The sequence below is a fragment of the Brienomyrus brachyistius genome, chromosome 9, assembly GCF_023856365.1.
Source record: "Brienomyrus brachyistius isolate T26 chromosome 9, BBRACH_0.4, whole genome shotgun sequence".
NCBI classification, from domain to species: Eukaryota; Metazoa; Chordata; class Actinopteri; order Osteoglossiformes; family Mormyridae; genus Brienomyrus; species Brienomyrus brachyistius.
The window spans coordinates 29,085,834-29,106,704 of NC_064541.1; the positions used below are offsets into that span (position 1 = coordinate 29,085,834).

At 44.3% G+C, this 20,871-nt stretch overlaps 2 protein-coding genes across 3 annotated transcripts; both read left to right on the top strand.

Moving 5' to 3' along the window:
- The first annotated feature begins 1,351 nt into the window (after positions 1–1,351).
- Positions 1,352–4,930, top strand: stmn1b (stathmin 1b). Of its 2 annotated transcripts, none has more exons than XM_049025263.1 (5): positions 1,352–1,444; positions 3,283–3,325; positions 3,500–3,672; positions 3,743–3,934; positions 4,022–4,930. In XM_049025263.1, the coding sequence occupies exons 2-5, from the start codon at positions 3,310–3,312 to the stop codon at positions 4,079–4,081; spliced, it is 441 nt and encodes a 146-aa protein (XP_048881220.1). In that variant the 5' UTR covers positions 1,352–1,444; positions 3,283–3,309; the 3' UTR covers positions 4,082–4,930. The 2 variants fall into 2 exon arrangements, with proteins under 2 accessions (XP_048881220.1, XP_048881221.1); XM_049025264.1 differs by lacking the exon at positions 1,352–1,444 and adding an exon at positions 1,472–1,606.
- Positions 4,931–9,220: 4,290 nt separating this feature from the next.
- paqr7b (progestin and adipoQ receptor family member VII, b) lies at positions 9,221–14,763 on the top strand. The gene is made up of 2 exons (XM_049025260.1): positions 9,221–9,588; positions 10,542–14,763. Exon 2 carries the CDS (start codon positions 10,569–10,571, stop codon positions 11,634–11,636), a length of 1,068 nt encoding a protein of 355 aa, XP_048881217.1. The 5' UTR covers positions 9,221–9,588; positions 10,542–10,568; the 3' UTR covers positions 11,637–14,763.
- The last annotated feature ends 6,108 nt before the right edge of the window (positions 14,764–20,871 follow it).

The window sequence follows — 20,871 nt, forward strand, 5'->3', positions numbered from 1 at the left end:
TTCTTCAAGAACACAGATACACACTCAGAAGTGTAAAGTACCAATTTGTACCTTTCCTTGTCACTGGGGATGTACCCTCAAGGGTAACTGTACCTTTTAAGAGACAGAAATGGAAATTTAGGAGGAACTTTTTTGTACCATTGTGGGTTGTTTGTACCTTGGGTATGTTCCTCAAACTGTACATGTACAATTAGACTAAACGGTACATTTATCTACAGCTAGGGTACAATTGGCAGACCATTGAGGATACAGACCCAGTGACAAAGGTACAGATTGGTACTTTTTTCTGACAGTATGCAATAATACAGAATTCTTTGGAGGCACTGACGTTATGTATGATTGTCTTATAAAATGCTGTTGTTTTAACTAGTAAGATGCTGTTATTTAAGCACGAAAATGAATGCAATCTATCACCTTTGTTGCTTAAGCTAATAAATATTTTAACCGCCCAAATCTGCGCTGTTTGGTATTATTTTGTGTCGCATATCGTCGTTTAGTTACTACTTGTTGCTTTGTAGAAAAACGCGAACAGGTCTGAACAAGAGTTTAACCGCCAAAGGCGCATTACACGCTAACTAATTCTGACATGCAGTTGAAATGCATTTTCACGTCGAATCACGCACAATTGACTGCACTACTAAAACGCCATGAAATCATTTTAAACCCCCACATTCGCTTCCAGTGCATGAAGGTGCTGCGGTTTCTATACCAGCCTACACTCCACATTTCCAAGGGTTGCTCCCGTTTTTCCACATAGTAGCTACGGAAACCTATATTGCCCCCTCCCCCAAATATTGCCCGCACTCGGCAAAATCTCCCCATTTTTCACAACCTTAATTTGGCAGGTATGGTTTCCTAGCGTGGTAGATCAGGTTTTAGTGTTGTCGCTGCAGGTGATGATTAAAGTATTGTTATTTTAAGCATAGAATAATATTTGAGCAATGGCAAGTGTTCCTTTCAGAAGCAACAATTTGTATAATGTATTTAACGAATTGTATGTACAATACAAGCAATATGCATCTTACTTAAGCTTAGTAAAAAGTAAAGAAGCAGAAAGTTGAAGAAAGGCTAAAGAGAAAATAATTTCTGTGATACACATGAGTTGCTCAATGTGCACAAACGTCAATAATGTTTTTTTAATGTAAGCGAAATCAAGTCAACAAGGGAAGAACATGACTGATTAGCTTAACAAAAGACCCCACTACCTTCACTTTTCCCGCGGTTTGTTTTGAGCGCGGGGTTTGAAAACTGCAACTCCCGGCGTGCCGTGCGGGTGCCAAGAACCGCCATATTTTTATTAGCAATTACCCAATCGGCTTACAGACATAGACGTGACGCTGTTTCTTTGGTTCTGTTTTTTGCGCGAACAGCAGAGCCTGGAGCAGTAGTACGTTTCGGCGCGGGAAGCGTTCGGTGTGAAGAACAAGAGCACGCAGTAGGGAAGGTGGGTGTGATGCGTGATGTGCGTTTCGTGGAAGAGGATGCTCGGATTTTTGGTGATCAGAATAAATAATGCATGCGCAGTGGATCATAATAATACAAATCGTGCAAGATTGGTACTAGTAGGTTAAGTTTGTAACCTACCTTAAACCCAGAAGGTGATTAGGTAACCAGCACGTCGAATTGTTTATCTACTTTGTACTGTGATTAAACGAGGGCATTTAAGTATTTTAAAAGCAGTTTCACTGTATATGCACTGTGTATGTCAGCATCATACACGTTGGCTTACTTTTATTAGAAAAAAGCTTTGATCGACTCTCTTAAGGGCGGTTATCGAGGAAGAAAACACAGGAACCTTGTATATTGGGTCGAACCCGTTATTTGGTGACTAGTTGCTTGCCATGTAAGCATGCAATCGAATGCGCCCTGTTTAGTTGAACAGGTTACTTGCAAATTACTAATTAGTACCAAATTGGTTTTCTGGTGGGTCTTTATGAGCGGAATATATCGAGTTCATTGCTGGCGCATGCGAGCGTTACTGTCACTTAACTGGCGCTGGTGGCACTTTGGGTGTGATCAATGTTTGGAATGGTATTCGGTGTTAAATTTAACCCAATAAATGTGTGCTAAAATAGAATCATAGTCTTTGCGAGATATCAGTTCATCTGATGCTTTGAATTGTGTGTGTATAATATATCAAACGTCATTAACTTATATTGTCGGTAGCGTCTGGAATGACGGCCAGTGATTGCGGGCATGGTCTATTGTCTGGTTTTGCTTATGTTTTGTAGGGTGAGTCTTGCATTCGAATGCGTTTGGATTAAACCTTCAACATTTGCCTGAGATGAGAACCGTTTCCCCCCAAACATATGATCGGATTTAGTAATTTTGTCGCCTTAGATTAAAAGGAGTGCAAGTGCGCAAATTTTGTGGGGAGGTTGCTTGGTTGAACTTGAGGCTCTTTTGCGGCGGCAGCGGGGGGGGTTGCTAGACACGGGGGGTCCATGCTTTGTTCGCAGCTGCTTCTTTTCCCCCTCCTAACTTGAACTGTATAACAGCCCCTTTGTTTTGATGACAGGCTAAAAGGTCTTGGGGTTGAGCCACGGTAGTTTTTAATATTTATACTGTAAATCGCTTTGGACAGAAGTCCGCCAAATGAGCAGTAAATGTGTTGGCGCTGAGTCGCGTTGTGACCTCATTTTAACAATAGTCTTAATTTGGGCGGTATATCTTGATTTCCACTTAACCTGTTTGGGAGATGAAGATTCCTTTGCCTTATTTTGCTGTTTAGTGGCTTCAGATTGCTTTACTCCGCGGTAGCACTTTGAAATCCCTGAGGCTGAATTAATTGCATATTAGAATGGCCCTATCACCTGGGCGTTTCATAACACCCGTATCCTGCCGTGTTTAAGACCCATCGCTGTATATTGGTTGGTTTATAGCCAACACCGGATTATTAGCCCTCGGTACGTCTGATGGATGGTTTGTCTGCCCGGAATGCTTACGGATTGCCTTGTTAGACCATTACTTGTTTTTGTGACGCTGTAATTTTTTAGCCGAACGGTTATTTTTGGAAGAGACTTGTCAAACGTAATAAACAGTGCGCGGTTTCGGTGAAGATGTGCGCGTAATCGCTTTGTTTTTTACACGGCTTCGACGAAAGGTGGCGCCACTATACTGTCAATTTTTTCCCCCTAATTCATACCGGCCGTTTCAAATCATTTTGATGGCTGCCGTTATTGATGTGTAGAAGGGATCGTTCTCTACTTTTGAGCTTTAGGGATTTATCTGGTTGCATAAATACAATTGCATGCATTCATACCAATTTAAATTTCTTTCTAGGTGCCTCCTCTATCTTGTTTGGTTCAAATGGCGTCCTCTGGTGGTAAGTTCAATTCTAGGGATGGGGGTTAGTCACAGACTAGTGAAAATTTTATAATTAGTCTGCCTTGATGTGGTCCATGTTGTGTGTGGGATTCAAGTTGGTATCAAATAATTACTTGAAATGCTTCAGTTTCCCTTGACTGGATTTCAGGAAGAACACTTTTTCAAATTTCAGATATGCAGGTCAAAGAGCTGGACAAGCGTGCATCTGGTCAAGCCTTTGAGGTCATCCTGAGTCCATCTGCCCCAGATCCTAAAGGGGAGTTCCCCCTCTCTCCCCCAAAGAAGAAAGATGTATCTTTGGAGGAGATTCAGAAGAAAATGGATGCTGCAGAAGAGAGACGCAAGGTATGCGTGTTGTTTTTTTTTTTTCTAAGCGTGTGCACTGCACTCTTATGGATTAAAACGGTGTGTTTAGTTGCATGAAGCAGGAGTCTTGAAGCACCTGGCCGAAAAACGCGAACACGAGAAGGTGGTTCTCCAGAAGGCAATGGAGGAGAACAACAACTTCAGTAAGATGGCAGAAGAGAAGCTGAACCAGAAGATGGAGGTCAACAAAGAGAATCGCAGCGCAAGGATGGCGGCCTTGAATGAGAAGTTCAAAGAGAAGGTGAGCCTTTTTCACAACATGCAGTGTTACGGTTAGCCCACTCTAAATCTGACCGGTTCATAAAAATTGCTTTTTGTCCTGTTTCAGGATAAGAAACTTGAAGAGGTTCGAAAGAATAAAGAGACCAAAGAAGAGGGGGAGAATTGAGTGTTGTAGTTCGGGGTATGGTGTAGGTTATTTTTCTTTTTTTTATTATTACTTATCCAAAGATTTATTTTTTTGTTTCATGGCCAGTATATATATACTTGTTTTGTTCACTTGCCACCTTCTTACACTGAAGACAGTATAGGGTTCTCCCCCCCCCCCCCCCCCCCCCTTCATGTGCTTGCAGTAATGCCTGATGTGGATATTTTGTTTTCTATCTTGCAGTTTAAACAGTTGAACAACTAAACTAGTCTTTTTACCTAATGAAGATGCATGTCTTAACATTTTCTGTTGCATAGTGCGAGTTAATCCGTATTTCAAATCCACTGTTCTAATCCTAATAAAGTTGCAGTTTGAGTCATGTTTGTTTTTTTTATTTTATTTTATGGCTTGCTTGTTAATTGCCATCTTGTAACATTTTACTATTGGTCTTGTTCATAAAATTGTACGGTTTTGAATACTGTCTTACTGGCACTGCAGTGGTTTAAGGGTTCATTTAAATAAACTACATTCTGTCACGCGTATCCTAACTGTACCATTCAATGTTCTAGAGTAGAGGCCCCAGACCTGGTTATTGTAGTAGTTCTTTCTGTGGGTTGGTGCTGAATTTCAGCGCTTTAGCACATAGTGACTTTGCTGCATTACCCTCAGTCTAGGTATTGGCAGGTTAGTTAGTGGGGCTTTAGGACATGGAGTTGATCTATGCCGACGCATCTTAACACCAGGTTTTGGGGTTACTACTCTGGGTGTAAAGGTATTTGTCTTGGAATGCACTTACGACATTTTGTGGTGTTGGAAACCTAGCTGGCTTTAAGGAAATTGTGCTTAAAAATAAAATTAAAAAAAAGTAAAGTGGTATGAATTGTGTGTTGAATTGTAACTTCTGGCAATATTGATAGTTTTGCAAGCTCTCAGGTCTTGAAATTTGAAGTATTATGATGCCTTGTAGCCCTTGGACATCAAAATGGTTCAGTTTAGTTAGCGTCCAGAGTGTTTTGCCTGACACTGAACATTTTAAACTTTTCTATGTGGCAGCAATTTTGCTTATTTACCTTGAGTCTGCTGACATCTAGTGGTAAGTTAGAGATGTGTTCAGTTTTCCACGGAAAGCTGCCTTTTGGGTGGGGCACAAGTGGATTGTCAGTTAAATTAAGGCCCTTCCCTAATAACAAAATATGTCAACTTCTGCAAGGATTCATATGCTTTCCAAGTCTCTCTAAACCCTTACGTAGGGCAATAATTCCCTGCCTAAATCTAGGTGGAACTCCCAGTTTGGTTGAACCTGGAATGAGCCAAACCCACAGACCTAGGAACTGACTGCGACTCTGCTACACAGACATGCTTGTGCTGCTGCTGGACATTGGAATTCTTTGCTGCTGGCTGACATAAGGTCTCCTTTGTCTCACTAGATCCAATTGGACTGTGATCAGATTATAAATTTGTTAGTACAACAGGACCAATGAACTATGTGATATCGCTCTGCTGGACTAGACCAGGATCTGTCACAACTGTGTTTCCACAGCCCCATTACAGCATTTTTTATTAAATCCTGATCATGAATGAGTTGCATAAATACAAACGTAAATCCGCCTTAAGGAAATGGCAGCTCTCTGTGGGAACCCCACCTGTCACCTCCAAGACAAAAGCAGCCTTTGAGAGTGAGTACCTTTGCAGTTTATGGTGGCACACTGGCGGAGCACTGGATGAGGTTGGATACTTCCATGGCACTCCTCCTGCCTAGGGCTGTCTACGGGGAGACATATCGCCTCAGTGCCCGATGTGGAAATTCTGACCCGAATGAGCCAGGGAGACCACCGAATACTTCTCTGCGCCTTCGGTGGGTCTCTGCACACAATGGTGGCCTTTCATCGATGCTGGTCATGCAGCCGTTTCACAAAGGGACATTATGGACAGCACCAGCGTAGGAGACAGGCAGGCAGGTCTGACCATAGCATAGGACTGTGGGGGGGGCTGCAAGGAAGCTAGTGACTTAATGAATGGCAGCTGAAGAAATGCTGCAGAGATGCTTTGCAGTGCCTCATTTAACAGGTCTTCCATAATTCCTGGTTTTATGGTTTGGGGAGCTCATGTTGGTATCCATGATTTCTAAAGAAACGTCGATTATGTGTGTTAACACATTGAAAACAAAGCCCCCTCTTTACTAATCCGTTTCTTTTTGCTCCTCAGCAACAACAGATAATTTCTGCTCCCAAAGACATCATAAATCCCAGGTCTCAATAGGGCTATGGCTTATTTCACCACTGAAGGGCCATATTAGTCTAAATCTTTGGGGGGGGGGGGGGGAGTAGCAAGAGTAACAAAGAACTGTGGACTTCTGGGACCCATCACCACCCTCACTAGTCATGATCCACTACAGTCAGCAGAACCAAGCCCTTTAGATTTCTAGGCACCGCCAAATGGGACACCAACACCACCTGCTATAACATGAAGACCCAACAGGGCCTTGTGTGAGCTGATGAGACGCAAGCTGTCAGACATCGACGGTTTCGTTTCAGCTGCAGCAGAATCCATTGTTACATCCTCCATTCCGGTCTGGTTTGACTCTGCATCCTGACATTCTAAGTGGAGACTACAGCAAATAGTGTGATTGCAGAGAAGATCATTGGCTGCCAGCTCTCTCTGTCTGAAGCCTTGTACTCATCAAAGATGAGGATCAGGGCTAAGAAATGTCTGACCCCTCGTACCCTGGTCACCCCCTCTTCCAGTGTCTCCCATCTCGGCAGAAGCTGAGAGTAAGAGCCCTGAACACAGGGACCAGCAACCACCTGAACAGCTTCTTACCCCCAGGCCACTACCCTCCCAATCAAGGTCCTATAAGAAGCACACTTGCCCCTATGGGACCTTCCACACTTAGTTACCCACTGTTCTTTATACTCCTATTGACTGTAAGCTTATTTGTAATGAATTGATGCTTTACATCAGTAGAGTTGTACTGGAATGCTTATCATAGCTCATCATGCTCTCCTTTGAGACACGCATATATATAGAATATATGGACAAAAGTATTGGGACACTTGGCCATTATACCTACGGGAAATGTTATGATATACCATTCTAAATCCATAGGCATCAATATGGAGTTGGTGCCCCTTTTGAAGCCATAACAGCTGTCATTCTCCTGGGAAAGCTTTCCACAAGATTTTGGAGGTAATTTTAGGAATGTCTGTCTAATCATGCAGAAGAGCTTTTGTGAGGTCAGGCATTGATTGCGGATGAGAAGGCCTGGCTCACAGTCTCTGTTTCAGTTCATCCCAAAGGTGTTCAATGGGGTTGAGGTCAAGGCTCTGTGTGGGCCAGTCAGGTTCTCCCACACTAAACTCATCCATCCATGTCTTTATGGACTTTGCTTTGTGCACTGGGGCACGGCCATATTGGAACAGAAGAGGGTTTTCCCCAAACTGTTGCTGCAAAGTTGGAAGCACAGATTTGTCCAAAATTCTTGTCTTGTCTTGTTACGCTGAAGCATTAAGAGAGCCCTTCATTGGAACTAAAGGGCGAAGCCCAGCTTCTGAAAAACAACCCAATACCATGATCCCTCCTCCATAAAACTTCAGAGCTGGCACAATGCAGTCAGGCAGGTAACGTTCTCCAGGCATCTGCCAAACCCAGACTCATCCATCAGACTGGCAGACAGAGAAGCGTGATTCGTCACTCCACAGAACACGTTTCCACTGCTCCAGAGCCCAGTGGCGGCGTGCTTTACACCACTCCATCTGATGCTTGGTGTTGCTCTTGGTGATGTGAGATTCGCATACAGCTGCTCGGCCATGAAAGCCCATTCCATTAAGGTCTCGGTGCACATCGTTTGTGCGTGGGTTAATGCCAGAGGAAGTTTTCAACTCTGCTGTTATTGAGTTGACAGAACATTGGTGAGTTTTACGCACTATGTACCTCAGCACTTGGTGACCCCATTCCCTTTCTTTACATGGTCTGCCACTTCCTGGCTGTTTCTCTTGTTCCTAAATGCTTCCATCTTGCAATAATCCACTATCTAACAGGGAAGAAGTTTCACAAACTGCCTTATTGCAAGCAAATGTGGCATCCTATGACATCCTATTCTGCTGAAGCTGAGGCTCACACTTGTCACTGCATAGCCTCTGGACCACACAGCACCCCCTAGGGTTGTATTTGGAATTTTATTTCCACATATCCCAAACATCTTGTTATCTCATCCTTAATTACATGTCGGCATGTTTGTATATTTATTCCTTCTTATCATTATTCTGTTTATTGTTTTATGCATTTTTTTTTCTGATCGCGTGTTTAAATTGTACACTTATGCCACCACCTGCACCAGAACTAATTCCTTGTACATTTTGTACATGGCAAATAAAAGGATTCTGATCTGAGCCAAAGCAATCAGCTCTAAGCACGTGTGCCGCTCTGGCGAAGAAGGGAAGGATTAGGAGAGAATAATGTAGCAGCCCTATGCTGAGATATGTGTGTGAGGGACCTGGAGATGGTTTGCTGTATCTGTGATCAGTGCTGGCTGAAATCATACTGTTGGAAGAGTAATTTCAACATTGGGCCCTTGAGCAAGGCCCTTTCGATAAAGGCGTCTGCTAAATAAGTAAATATAAGTTAATCATAAAGCAGGAGGGCGAGGCCATGGCATGAGCAACACCGAAAGAATTAATTAAAATAGTTTACTCTGCACAGGTTGGATGACTGAAGGAATTCAAAAAGACCAGTTTGTCTAGTTAAGGAATCAGTATGCCAGCTCTGGATACATTCAGCATTATGTATTAGCAGTATTTAGTACAGTGTGTTTTAACAATCAAACTGTCACAAGGTGCTTTATAATACTTTCCCTCCACGTAGTGGAAAATCAGAAACATATTATCCAGTTGTTTGAAAGTGTACAACTTGTCACCGTATTCACCTAAGTACAGGCTTTCGCCGCGATCGTAGTGGCATACAAATATTTACAAAGGCACAAATAAAGCAGCGGAATAGCTTTCGTATGCCGCAATCGCGAACGGGATGTTACAAGCTATGCTGAAAACCTTGTTTAAAACCCTGCTCGTTCCCACATCCCTCCCGAGATGTACATGTTCCGGTTAATGCCCAGCCCTTTAGAAACTGATTCCAGATCGGCGTAGCCAAACCAAATCCCGATTATGACGGTTTTTGACTGAACGTACAAACTGACACAGGGTCGGTGGAGGCAATAGCGTGCCAGCGGTGATCGTGGAGTATGAAACGCAGGCACGCTATTGGGTGGAACCGACGATACTGCAGAGACCGCGCCCCCAACTCCGCACGTGATTGGCTAAGCAGAATGTCCATTAAACCTTCAGCAATTTCCAGACAGACCACTACCCATCTCTTAATAAGCCGTCCTTAACAAAATCGACGACAGTTTACTGGTAAAAGGGATAATTCTCTTTCTCGGTTCCCAAAATGCCGCCTATTGACAATATCGATCGGCGTAGCAGGGCGCCTTTGTGAGACAAGGATTGACTCCCGCAACGATCAGCCAGCCTCAGGTAGGCGAACGAATTCCCCCATGTCTCCGTATCTGCAGTTCATTCCAGGACTACGGTTTAGGGTGGCGAAAAGGGGGACATTTCTCATTTTGATTCCCCTCTATGTGGTTAATTATCACTGAAATATGGGTGCATTACATGTATCTGTCGTAGGTCTTTTAAACGGAGGAAACGTAAAAATAATGCATGTTGTAAACGTACACTATAAACCACATTGTGCAATACTGTACGCAAATGGAGGAACAATGTGTTCACATCTATTACATTATTATGTGATTTCTGGTTGTTATATTATTCTTTTAGGAATTGAATAGTGGAACCACGGTCACGTACAAAACAGCTGTTAAACTGGGCTATCCAGGTTGATTTTAGTACAGAAATCAGCGTTCCGGGCTAAAAACGGCACTCATTTGCATGCCGCCACTGAATTATTCACGATTTGTGCTGGCACACCCGCCCTGCCGGCGCTGCGGCGGACCGTTCATTCACTGGCTTTTCAGCGGCAGCATGTTGGAGATAGAGCAGGAGCGGTGCAGCCTCGGATCGGGGGAGTCATGCGTTACGCAACTACCAGCTTCCAGACATTTTCACCGGCTGCAGTTCCGCTCGCTGTCGTTGCGCGGCGTCGGGTCGACACAATTCATACAAGTCACACAACCAGTCGGCCCGCTCAAGCATTCGCCGAACGGTCCGCTAGTGTGATCACACTTCTTTTTAATCAATTCGTGTAGTAATCCACATGCAGTTTTAATCTTGTTGCAATTATTGCTATATTACTGCATGGTCCATACAGGATATTCTCCCTTGTCGTTCCTCATGTTAGCTATTACAGTCTCACTGCCACCCCACCCCCCCCACACACACACACACCGGATAAGTTATGGATGATGTAAATACTTATAATTCTTTTTTTGTTACCACCACAGCAGTTTCTTTCTTTCATTTTCCTGTAGATCCCATAGTTGCCAGCCTCCCTCAGTATGGCCACGGTGGTGATGGAGCAGATTGGCCGGCTATTCATCAACGCCCAGCAGCTGCGGCAGCTCCGGCAGGTGCCCCGACTGCTGGAGTCAGCTTTTCCCAAGCTGCCGTGCACTATGGAGGCTGCCGATGTGCCCTGGGTGTTCCGTGAGCCCCACATCCTAGCCGGCTACCGCCCGCCAGACCAGAGCTGGCGCTACTATTGCCTGACGCTCTTCCAGCGGCATAATGAGGCCGTGAACGTGTGGACTCACCTGGTGGCAGCCTTGGTCATCCTGGTCAAGTTCCGGCAGGTGGCAGAGACGGTGGACTTCCTGCGCGACCCCCACGCCCAGCCCTTCTTTATCGTGCTCTTGGCCGCCTTCACCTACCTGGCCTGTAGCGCCTTGGCGCACCTGCTCTCGGCCAAGTCGGAGATGTCTCACTACACCTTCTACTTCCTGGACTACGTGGGCGTGGCCATCTACCAGTTCGGCAGTGCCCTGGCGCATTTCTACTACGCCATCGAGGAGGAGTGGCACATGTGGGTGCGTGGCATCTTTCTGCCGGCCTCCGCCTTCCTGGCCTGGCTCTCCTGCACTGGCTGCTGCTATGGCAAGTACGCCAGTGGCCGGCTATCGCGCACCTCCCACAAGCTCTTCCAGGTGGTGCCGTCAGGTCTGGCGTACTGCCTGGACATAAGCCCCGTGCTCCACCGCATCTATAGTTGCTGGCAGCAGGGCTGCACCGACCCTGCTGTGGTCTACCACGGCTACCAGGTTCTCTTCTTCGTGGCCGGCGCCTACTTCTTCGCCTGGCCTCACCCGGAGCGCTGGTTCCCGGGCCGCTGTGACTTCGTGGGCCAGGGTCACCAGATCTTCCACGTTCTTTTGGTGCTGTGCACACTGGCGCAGCTGGAGGCCGTGCGGCTGGACTACGGCGCACGGCGGCTGTTGTACGAGCGCCTCCATGGTGACCTGGCGCACGACTCGGTGGCCCTGTTTGTCTTCACGGCATGCTGCAGCGCGCTCACCGCCTTCTACATGCGGAAACGCGTCCGCGCCCTCCTCAGGGAAAAAGAGGCGTAGGCATGTTCGGGGGAGCAGGCACTCACACAGACACACACACACATACACACACACACACACACACACACACACACACAAAACAAGAGCTGAGGAAAAACATTGAACGTTTTTATTCTATATCGATAACAACAAAACCACGCTGTGCCCAAGACCTCATTTTAATTTTCACCTGGTCTGACAAAACTCTGTAGTAGCCAGACCTCTGAAAGGAGGAATATCTTTTGAATTCTCACCAAGTCTTGTGAATTGTGATGAATGCCTTTTACGAGAGATGGGGTTCCCTCAATAACTGCCCAGACCCTCAGCTGTCTTTTGGTGTGTAGGCAATCCCTGAAATAAGCAAAGTCAAGTACAGTATTTTCTGTTAAACAAGTTAAACAAGTTCACTGTTAAAAATGGTTTCCATTAAAAAAAATGAATTTGGCCAGTAGGTGGGGACAAAGCTGAAGTAATGGTTTTGAATAGAATCTGAGCTATGGGAGGCTCGTGTCATAGGCTTAGCAGAAAGCTCAGTGTATGTTTGCCCAGCTGAAAGCATGGTCCTCTCTGCTTTCTCTGGAGATGGACACAACTGAGACTAAGGAGGTCAAGTTATGTGAAAGCGACTTGTCCCGGAACTGCCTAATCTCTCTGTTCACTGTTGTTGAGAAAGACCGTCAAGGACTGCTAGACCCCCTGGACCTTAATCAGGAACAGGCGGTTCTGCAGCTTACAGAGATTCGGCAGGCTTTCACACCTACAATTTCTGTCTGAAAGATGCCATAATTTTAAGAACGGATTACCAGTCCTGGTCCCAATGGGACAGTGTATGCACTGGTTTATGTTCTAGTGCTTGTCTGAATTATGTTCCTGATTTAACTAATTTAGTCTACTTTGTCAGTACTAAGGATGGTAGCATTCTACAGTTGTGTATATACACTGTTGCTTACCAAGACTAGATTTAGAGACGCTTGATTTGGATTGTAAATACGTCACATTCATGGATATTTGGTAGTAAGCATGACCTTTGACCTTCAAAATGCAGAATAGGTCAGGTTTCAACTGAGCTACCATAACAGACTTACATGCCACAGCCTAGAAGCCCGATTACTGCAGCCAGGGAGGTGGGAAGTAATTGCCAGTAACTGAGTGTGAGCTGCAGAATCACTATGGAGACCGTTAAATGTATCACTAGGTTACATCCTTTTGAAATAAAAATCAGTTCCCTTGGTGGTGTTTCAGTCTTCAAAACATTCTTTAGCATTAAAACATTATTCTCTTATAACCAAATTACATACAATATAAATTGTCTCCCAGGTGTATTAGGAATAACAAAACTAACCACATGATTTTTTTTTTATGACGAGATTGTAGCTGCCCCCAGCTTGGCCTGATATTATTCTGCGCACAGTTTGTTCACTTTTTTTTAGTACCAGATGGACTTTAACTGCCCTAGATTGCCATTGTGTCTGTTTGCCTTTGGAACAAGGTTCCTTTTGTGTCTGAAGGGTTGTGCCCTTGGCCATTCCACTTCGGCAATGCCTTTGTGCATAGTCCAGGAAGGTGGATATTTTCGGTTAAAGTGCCACTCAGCACTTTACTCAGTATGATGTCTTTGAAGCCACGTCATGCACCTGTATTTGTGTGTGGGTGAGACTGAGGGGCTGTCAGGGACCGAACCGCATGACCGTTTATTCTACTTCTGGCATTAGTCTGTCTGATGTACCTATAGAGTAGTGATGGGCAAATGAAGCTTCATGAACCACTTGCTATATTTTCTGACTCCACTAGATGGTGCTTTCTCTTCAAAAAAAGGCTCAAAGCATGCCTCAAAGCAAGCCAAGAGCACCATCTAGTGAAGTAAAAAAATACAAGATATGGTTCATGAAGCTTCATTTGCCCATCACTACTATAGAGTATCTATTCAAGGACTCAAGGGTTTTCTCCAAGAGGGTCCTTTGATTAATAGAGTTCTTATTTCACCCCAGTGCCACATAGCAGTCTCCCATCAGTGGGCACAGAAAAATTAGGCTGCGTTTTGGAGGATCATTTGATGATGTCATAATGTGCTGTTACTGAAGATGATGTCAGAGAGACAAGAATAATTAGGAGATGCTTATGTTTTTTCTGGATTATGCACTGAGAACGGCAGACATGAGCAATATAGTGGCTCCATCAGAAGTGATTCACCTGAAGGAAATGATTTTTTTGGTGGAAATACTTTTTCTCAGAAAAAAACGCATGTGAAAAATTTCAACGTGATAACCAATAATGGCAAGAGCCAATGTTTTGTAAACCTCTTGCACTTATCCAAATTGCCATGGTCTTGTATTTATATTGTATGTTCATAAATGCTATGACTAATAATTCTCATTTTTAGTGATGCACACAAATTCTAATATTCTGACCATGTACAACTGAGTTTATTAATATGTTCAGTATTGGTGTTATATTTATATTGTCTGAATATGAAATAAGGCCTTAAATTTGTAAGGTGCGGATTTATGGAATTTCAAAGCTAGAGGATGCCAACATGGGTGCCATTTTGCTGCTGATGTGACTGCTGTAACAGCCCATTGACAAGCATGAACACAGCACAAATTTAGGATTTAGGTGTAAGAGCAGACAGTTCTATTGAGAGATAGTAGACATAGAAGTTTGCATGGAGGGAGGAAATTAGGTCGCAATCTAAACATGAACTTAGTGCTAAAGATCAAATAGAAACGGGATCAGTTACAGAATTAAGGAAAGGAAAGTGGCATAGGGGAGGTAATAGGTCACAGCAGGGGGATCTGGTCAGCACAGGAACAAGGGGATCACATGAGAGACTCGAGAGCCCTGAGAGACGAGAGCAGAAAGATGAGGTTCCTGGAGGGAAATTGGGAACTGAAGCTGCTTAGAGAGGAATCAGACCAATCAAGCCAGCCGGCTGTTATGACTCTCTCATGGTTGGCTACTGCATGTGCCCCAGGGCAGTGTTGGCACCAGCAGGGTCTGACATATCAGGCTGGGCCCTAGATATGATGAGTATGTTCTGAAGAAGCACTTGTACGAATGATGCCTACAAAAGAAATCTAACAAAGAAAAGCCTGACTTGTTTGTAAGTTGATGTAATGTGGTATTTAAGCAAATAAACGAACGAAGTTAATTTGTCCTGGTTCCTTTGGTGTTTTAGCTCTAAGGTAAATACTTATGGCTTATCTGAAGAATACTAACAATATAACGTTCAGTACAAAAATTGTATACCTGAGTATACCCAGTGCTTCTGGAATAGGCTCCCAGCCTCCTCCTAACCCTTGCCAGGATGAAGAGCTGGAAGACGGATGGATAGATAGACAACGGTAATGAATGTGAAACGACATCCTACACAACGCAGATGATCCTAAAAGTAATTATTTAGAATGCAACCTCTAAACTATTAAATCCATTTAATTCAGCATCATTTAATATGTTAAAATGTAATCAACATATATTTTATTGTCTTAAATGGCAACACATATATGCAAAGAATACAATTATCAATAGTAACATGTCGAAACAGCTTTTGATATTAATATGACCAACACTGAACATCTCGTTGGTAGTTACACCCAGCTAGATAGGCTCCTCCGTGTGGAATCAGGCTCCATCGTGTGGAAGGAGAAACAATGCAACTTGAGGAAACGTGGAACGAATTCGCTGGCTTTGGTAGGAATTGGGATGCTGCCACCATATGGCGAAATCCAGTATTGTTCATTGCAACGAAAAAACTTCACGTCAGCGAATACAATTCTTCTGCGTTCTTCTTCAAGTACCAAGGTTAAAAGAGACGGGGTCTGTCTCAGAGAGATTGACCCTATCATAAACTATTAATGACTGAGGTAATTAAGAGAAACGCTTAGAGCGCCATCTACTGATGAAGTGCAGCTTTAGCAAACCGCCGACCAAGCCAACATAAGGGTGAGGTTTTTCCACTTGCTTGAAACCTTTGGTACTCCACGACCGGAAGTTAATGGAAAAGCAAAAGTACTAAAAGTACCATACCAAAGTACCGTACCTGTTGCAGTGGACAAGCGCCCATGGTCGATTGGTTATGCAAATAGCCTGCCTCTTAAACACAGTACAAACGCAATCTTGAAAAAAAAAACTACGAACTCAGAAAACAATGATAAACTAAGTAAAACAAATAATTCTGGTTGGAAGAACAGATACAACAAAAAGATGCATGATAAGAAATAATAATAAAAAAATAGGCTTACTATATGCGATGTGAGTTTATTGTAATAAGTACTGGGGTATTTACCCAGCTAACATTTAACGTTGGCCCAACGTTGGTAGAACGTCAGACATAACGTCGGCCCAACGTCATTAGCAGACGTTGGCCGGACGTGCATCTGCACATCGGGTTTACGTCAACTCAACATCTGCGGCGAACGTCAAATGCACGTTGTCCAAACGTGCAGTAAACCAAGTAGTGATAAACAAATGTGTGTAATTCCCTGTGGCCAACGTAAAACCAACGTCCCACAGACATTATGGGGACCATGTGCCAACCTACTTTCAATGTCTGGGTTACGTCAACTCAACCGTTCTACCAACGTTGGGCCAACGTTAAATGTTAGCTGGGAAGCTGTCATGGTTGTGGTATACTGTACATTCTGGACGTTGGCTGCACGTCTGGACAACGTCCGGGACTGACGATGAGTTGGTCAATACCCGACGCTGTCAGGACATGAAGCCAACGAAGAAAAGGGATTGTTATGGAATCCTTTAAACTTTTTCTGTGGAGGTATAGGTTGTACAGTTCACCTTGATCTGAAAAGAAATCTGTATAAATTCGATCTTGGACATAGAGTAAAGGTCTATGAGACGTCTGCCAGACGTTACGCCGACGAAAAATTTGGACGACATCAAATGTATTTCATAGATTCAGAAAGAAAGGAAATTAGCCTATTAAGAGGCAGTTAGTGTATCTAACAAAAATAATATCCAAAAATCTTATTTTCATTATGTAGACCATTATGTTGGCCAGATCCGCTTTTGACCATCGACATAACGACCAACAGCCGACGTCGGCCCAACGAACCAATGCTAGCCGGGTATAAAGCAAAAATGAGTTTATACATTTCTCATAAACTCGTCTAGGAGTGATTTAAACAGCAAGGACGAAATTGATTATGATTGTCTCTGAGAACACATACAGCGCTCATGCAAAAGCAGCGGAGGTTTCTACTGATTTTTAAACATATATTAGATCTAAATCTATGTTAGATAAAAGGAACAATAAATAAAATTGCTAAGCCAGCTAAGGTTGTTTTTTTCTACGACAGAGTAAAACTGTTTTAGCGAGATGATAACCGTATACAGAACTGAAGGTAAGAAAAAAGCCCAAGCTTTTAATCGAGTTTACTAGCGCTACATCGCCTTCGACCTGCGCTGAATTAACGTTGGCATGTTTGCATTAATATCCATCCACCTTACAATTCTAGGTAGCGAATGTTTACCCCTATATATCGTAAAAGGTTGAATTAACTGCAGTGACATTTCTTCCACCAAGCCACAACGCTGGTATTGCCCTACGAAATTAAACGCTAAGCATTGATAAAACGGAGGAAATGAAATTCAGTAAATTAATTTAACAAAAAGATGACTAAGTGATTTACTCACTTATTTAAGCTGCCTTTACATACCAGGCATGTAGGTTACACAAGAAACCACTAGATGTCAGCCTTGTAAAAGCAAACAACCATCGGGGATTTTAAAAGGTTTTTTTCTTACATGATTTGACAATTAAGGGTTGTAGCTTTCAAACCTCGCATAGGCCTGATATGTTAGTTTCCCTCTTTCTAGACTAATTGGCTAGAAATGGGACAAACCATACGAGGTTATAAGCTTGTATTGACTGAAACACCTGAATTAAATAATTATTATTTTGCATTAGGTCTATTGGTTATAATAAGGGAAATTTGTGCAGTGAAATGGTTTGAAGGACTGGAAAAGGCATCAAAATGAGGTGACATGTTTATACCATGCAAATATTAATAAAATAATAAAACGTGAATAACGAACAGAGGTTATTGACCTGATGAAATGCCTTCATCTGGGCATTGATTTCTCCTTTTAGTGGGCTAGCGACTGACCTTCCCTTTAACGGAGATTATTTTAAGAAATAAACACCAAACAACGTTCCCTTTAAATGGATTTCCTTGGGAGTCTTCATTGCTTTTTAAAAGATACCAGATGAAAATTTTGCCCTGGTGAAAATACTTTAAGTCTCAGCAACATCACAGAAGGACACGACCCTCTAGTCCTCTGTGGATGGAGTAGGGGGCGGTCGAATGGGTCTGTCCAGCTGACAAGCACCCCCCACCCCACGGTCCTTTTGTGAATGCAAGGTCAGCTTCCAGAGGAGTAGGAGTCAGAGAAATGACGGGTTGAAGCCTACGGTGGCCAGGATTACTGTGTCACACTGTCACTCACTGCCTGGTCTGAAGCCAGTTGGAAGTGGTTTATGCTCCTGATTGACAGTGTGCAGCAATCCTGACGACCACTGCGCCCAAAACCTCATTTCTCCTGTCACTACCTGACCGGCTCCATCCTACCTTCCCATGATGCCATTTTGTTCCTTCCCTGCTTTTTCCCTCTGGGTGGGGTTGTGGGGGCCCTCTCAGAACTGGCAAAGGGTGGGGGCTATGGGGGTTGGAGGGAGGCTATAAAACCCTGATGGGTTTTTCTCTTATCTGGCTAATTTATTTTGATCTGTAATTTCTCGAATGGCTCCATTGCATTACATGGGAGGCAGAGGAGAGCCTATGGTAGCCAGAGAAGCAAAATGGAAAATTGAATTGCCACTTATTATTTTTTTTCCCTTCAGCCCATCTGGATGTGCTCCGTGAGTCGGATAGCGGGCTGTGCTGTTTTTTTCCGAGTGCTTCAGGATGTAAGAAGGCCAGGAGCCCTGCTGCCTGAAGAATGGGCTTGTTATTGGAGATTTGAAGGCTTTCTATTCAGTACATGATGGTGGGTTTATGATATTTTTCAGGACAGGCTTTGGGGGGAGGTGGTAGGATTACTTCATTGTGCACCTTTCCGAGTGATTCATAGGCACAGGGTCCTAGTGCACAGGGGGGCATTTAAATTGGTTCTAATTCGAATCCAGCGGACGGGGGGGGGGGGGGGGGGGTGCTGTATGCAGGAGGTCATTTACAGAACCTGTTGCTATCATAAAAAGCTCCCTCCTTCTCATTTTGCTCCCTGGAAGTGACAATCACTATTAATGCAGCCCTGGGCTGGGTGTTCATGCTCACCTCAGTCACATGGAGACCGTCTGCAGATGGGCAGATCTTTCACAAAGTACTATGACTGCCGGCTAGAAAGAAGCAAGTGCAGGAAACTGGCAGAGCAAGTGCATTCTGGGCTTGCTGTGCTCCAGGGCGGAAGAGATGGAACGTATGTTTTCTTTGTTCTGGATGGTCATCTATATCTTTCCTGATGTGAAGTCTTCGGTTTGAAAGCTCACAGCAGTGACTGAGAAAAGCAGAATAGCAAAAATCTCCGGACTCCAGAGCCGGAGATGCTGTTTGTTATCGTGATGATGGGCAATTGCACCTCCCCTGTTAGGTGTCTTAGGGTGTTCGGAGTCATGAGTGATAGCCCCTCCCCCTCACGGCTGTTCATGGCCACCTGACACTGTTGCTCTCAAAAAGGATGGAGGTTCCTTTTGGTTAGTGATGCTAATGAGGCCATTTTCGTGCTGGAATCCCGGCTAGGACCTGGCCTGTGCTGCTGGTGACCTTGCGCCCCTAAAATTCTTTAGCCCAGGGGTCTCCAACTCCGGTCCTGGTATTTACCTGAGAACAGGTGTGGCTCATCAGAAGCCAGGTAGGATAGAAAACCTACTGGACGGTAGCCCTCCAGGACCGGAGTTGGAGACCCCTGCTTTAGCCCTTCCACTGCTCAACTCAGTAGCTATAATTAATATCTTTTTTCTCATGCACCATCTATTATATCTATCTATTTTCTGCTGTTGCCGGTTGAGCGCCGGTAAGATGGGAAGTGGGACATGAGAGGTCTCGCCTGCGTGGCCGAGCCAGCACTGTGAGGGCGGAGTGGCCGGCACTTCTCCGGTAATTGCTTTTTATTGATCTCAAAATAAAAGCGGCAGCTGTCAAGCAGCCTGTAAAGGAGCCGGGCCTGACGACGGCGCGATCCAGATGATCCCGTGGGAAATGAAAGGCCAAAGGGCAGCTGACATCAAGGCATCGCGCTCCGGTGTCACAATGCGGAATGTGGAAGCTGTTTGTGCTCCTGCATGTTCACTTCTGCTATACGTGTAAATTACACACTTAACCCAAAGGGCTTCAATAAATATGAGATAAACTAGCATCAATTTGCAAAGCTTGTGAAACAGAGCCTGTCCCCAGGTCCTCGATCGTAGAGAATGAATTTCATGGGTTTGTTTACTAAATAGATGACAGTTACATGGTGAGGCAGGTATTGTCTGATGGGAATTACTGGACTGTAATACTTGCTTTGGTGGGGAGGGTAAACAAAGCCGTGAGATGGGGATAGAATGGATAAATGCTAGCCTGCAGTGCTGCCCATTACGCAGTACATGTGGTGAATTGGTGACTCCGAACTGACCGTACTCCTTGCCTGGTATGTGTGAGTGTGAACTCACTGACATCACGTCCATGATGTCCCCCCAGCCTGTGCTTCCTAACCCTGTCCTGGATCAGCAGTTATGGAGAATGGATGGGCAGACAGATGTTCTCTAGACAAACTTCAGAGCAGTGTTGCCCCCCCCCCCCCCCCCCCCCCCCCACCATTGGTGATCGTGAGATGATTCTATGATTCTGCATCCATGAGCTAAAACAGCCTCTGACCAATGACCAGTCATATGATAGGATTTAATTTCTGTGAAGTGAATTTATAGGGGAGCATTTCAGTTAATTATGGCGCTCTGTGTATTAGACACATGGGAGGATTTACAGGCAGTGCCGCCAAACATCTGCTTGGTAACAAGTGTGCCGCTTTTTGCTGGCTCTTTTTGGGGGGAGGGGGGGTACGTCAGCTTCATCCTGGAAGGGTAGCACACCGAGACACACATACAGACACACGCAGGTTTGTAATTAAAACTTTGTGGGGACTCTCCATTCATTTCTATGGGGAAAACTCCTGCTTCCCTTGTGGGGACCAAAAAATGTACCAACAAGGTCAAAATAACAAGTTTTTATCACATTGTGGGAACATTTGGTCCATAGAATGTAATATATTC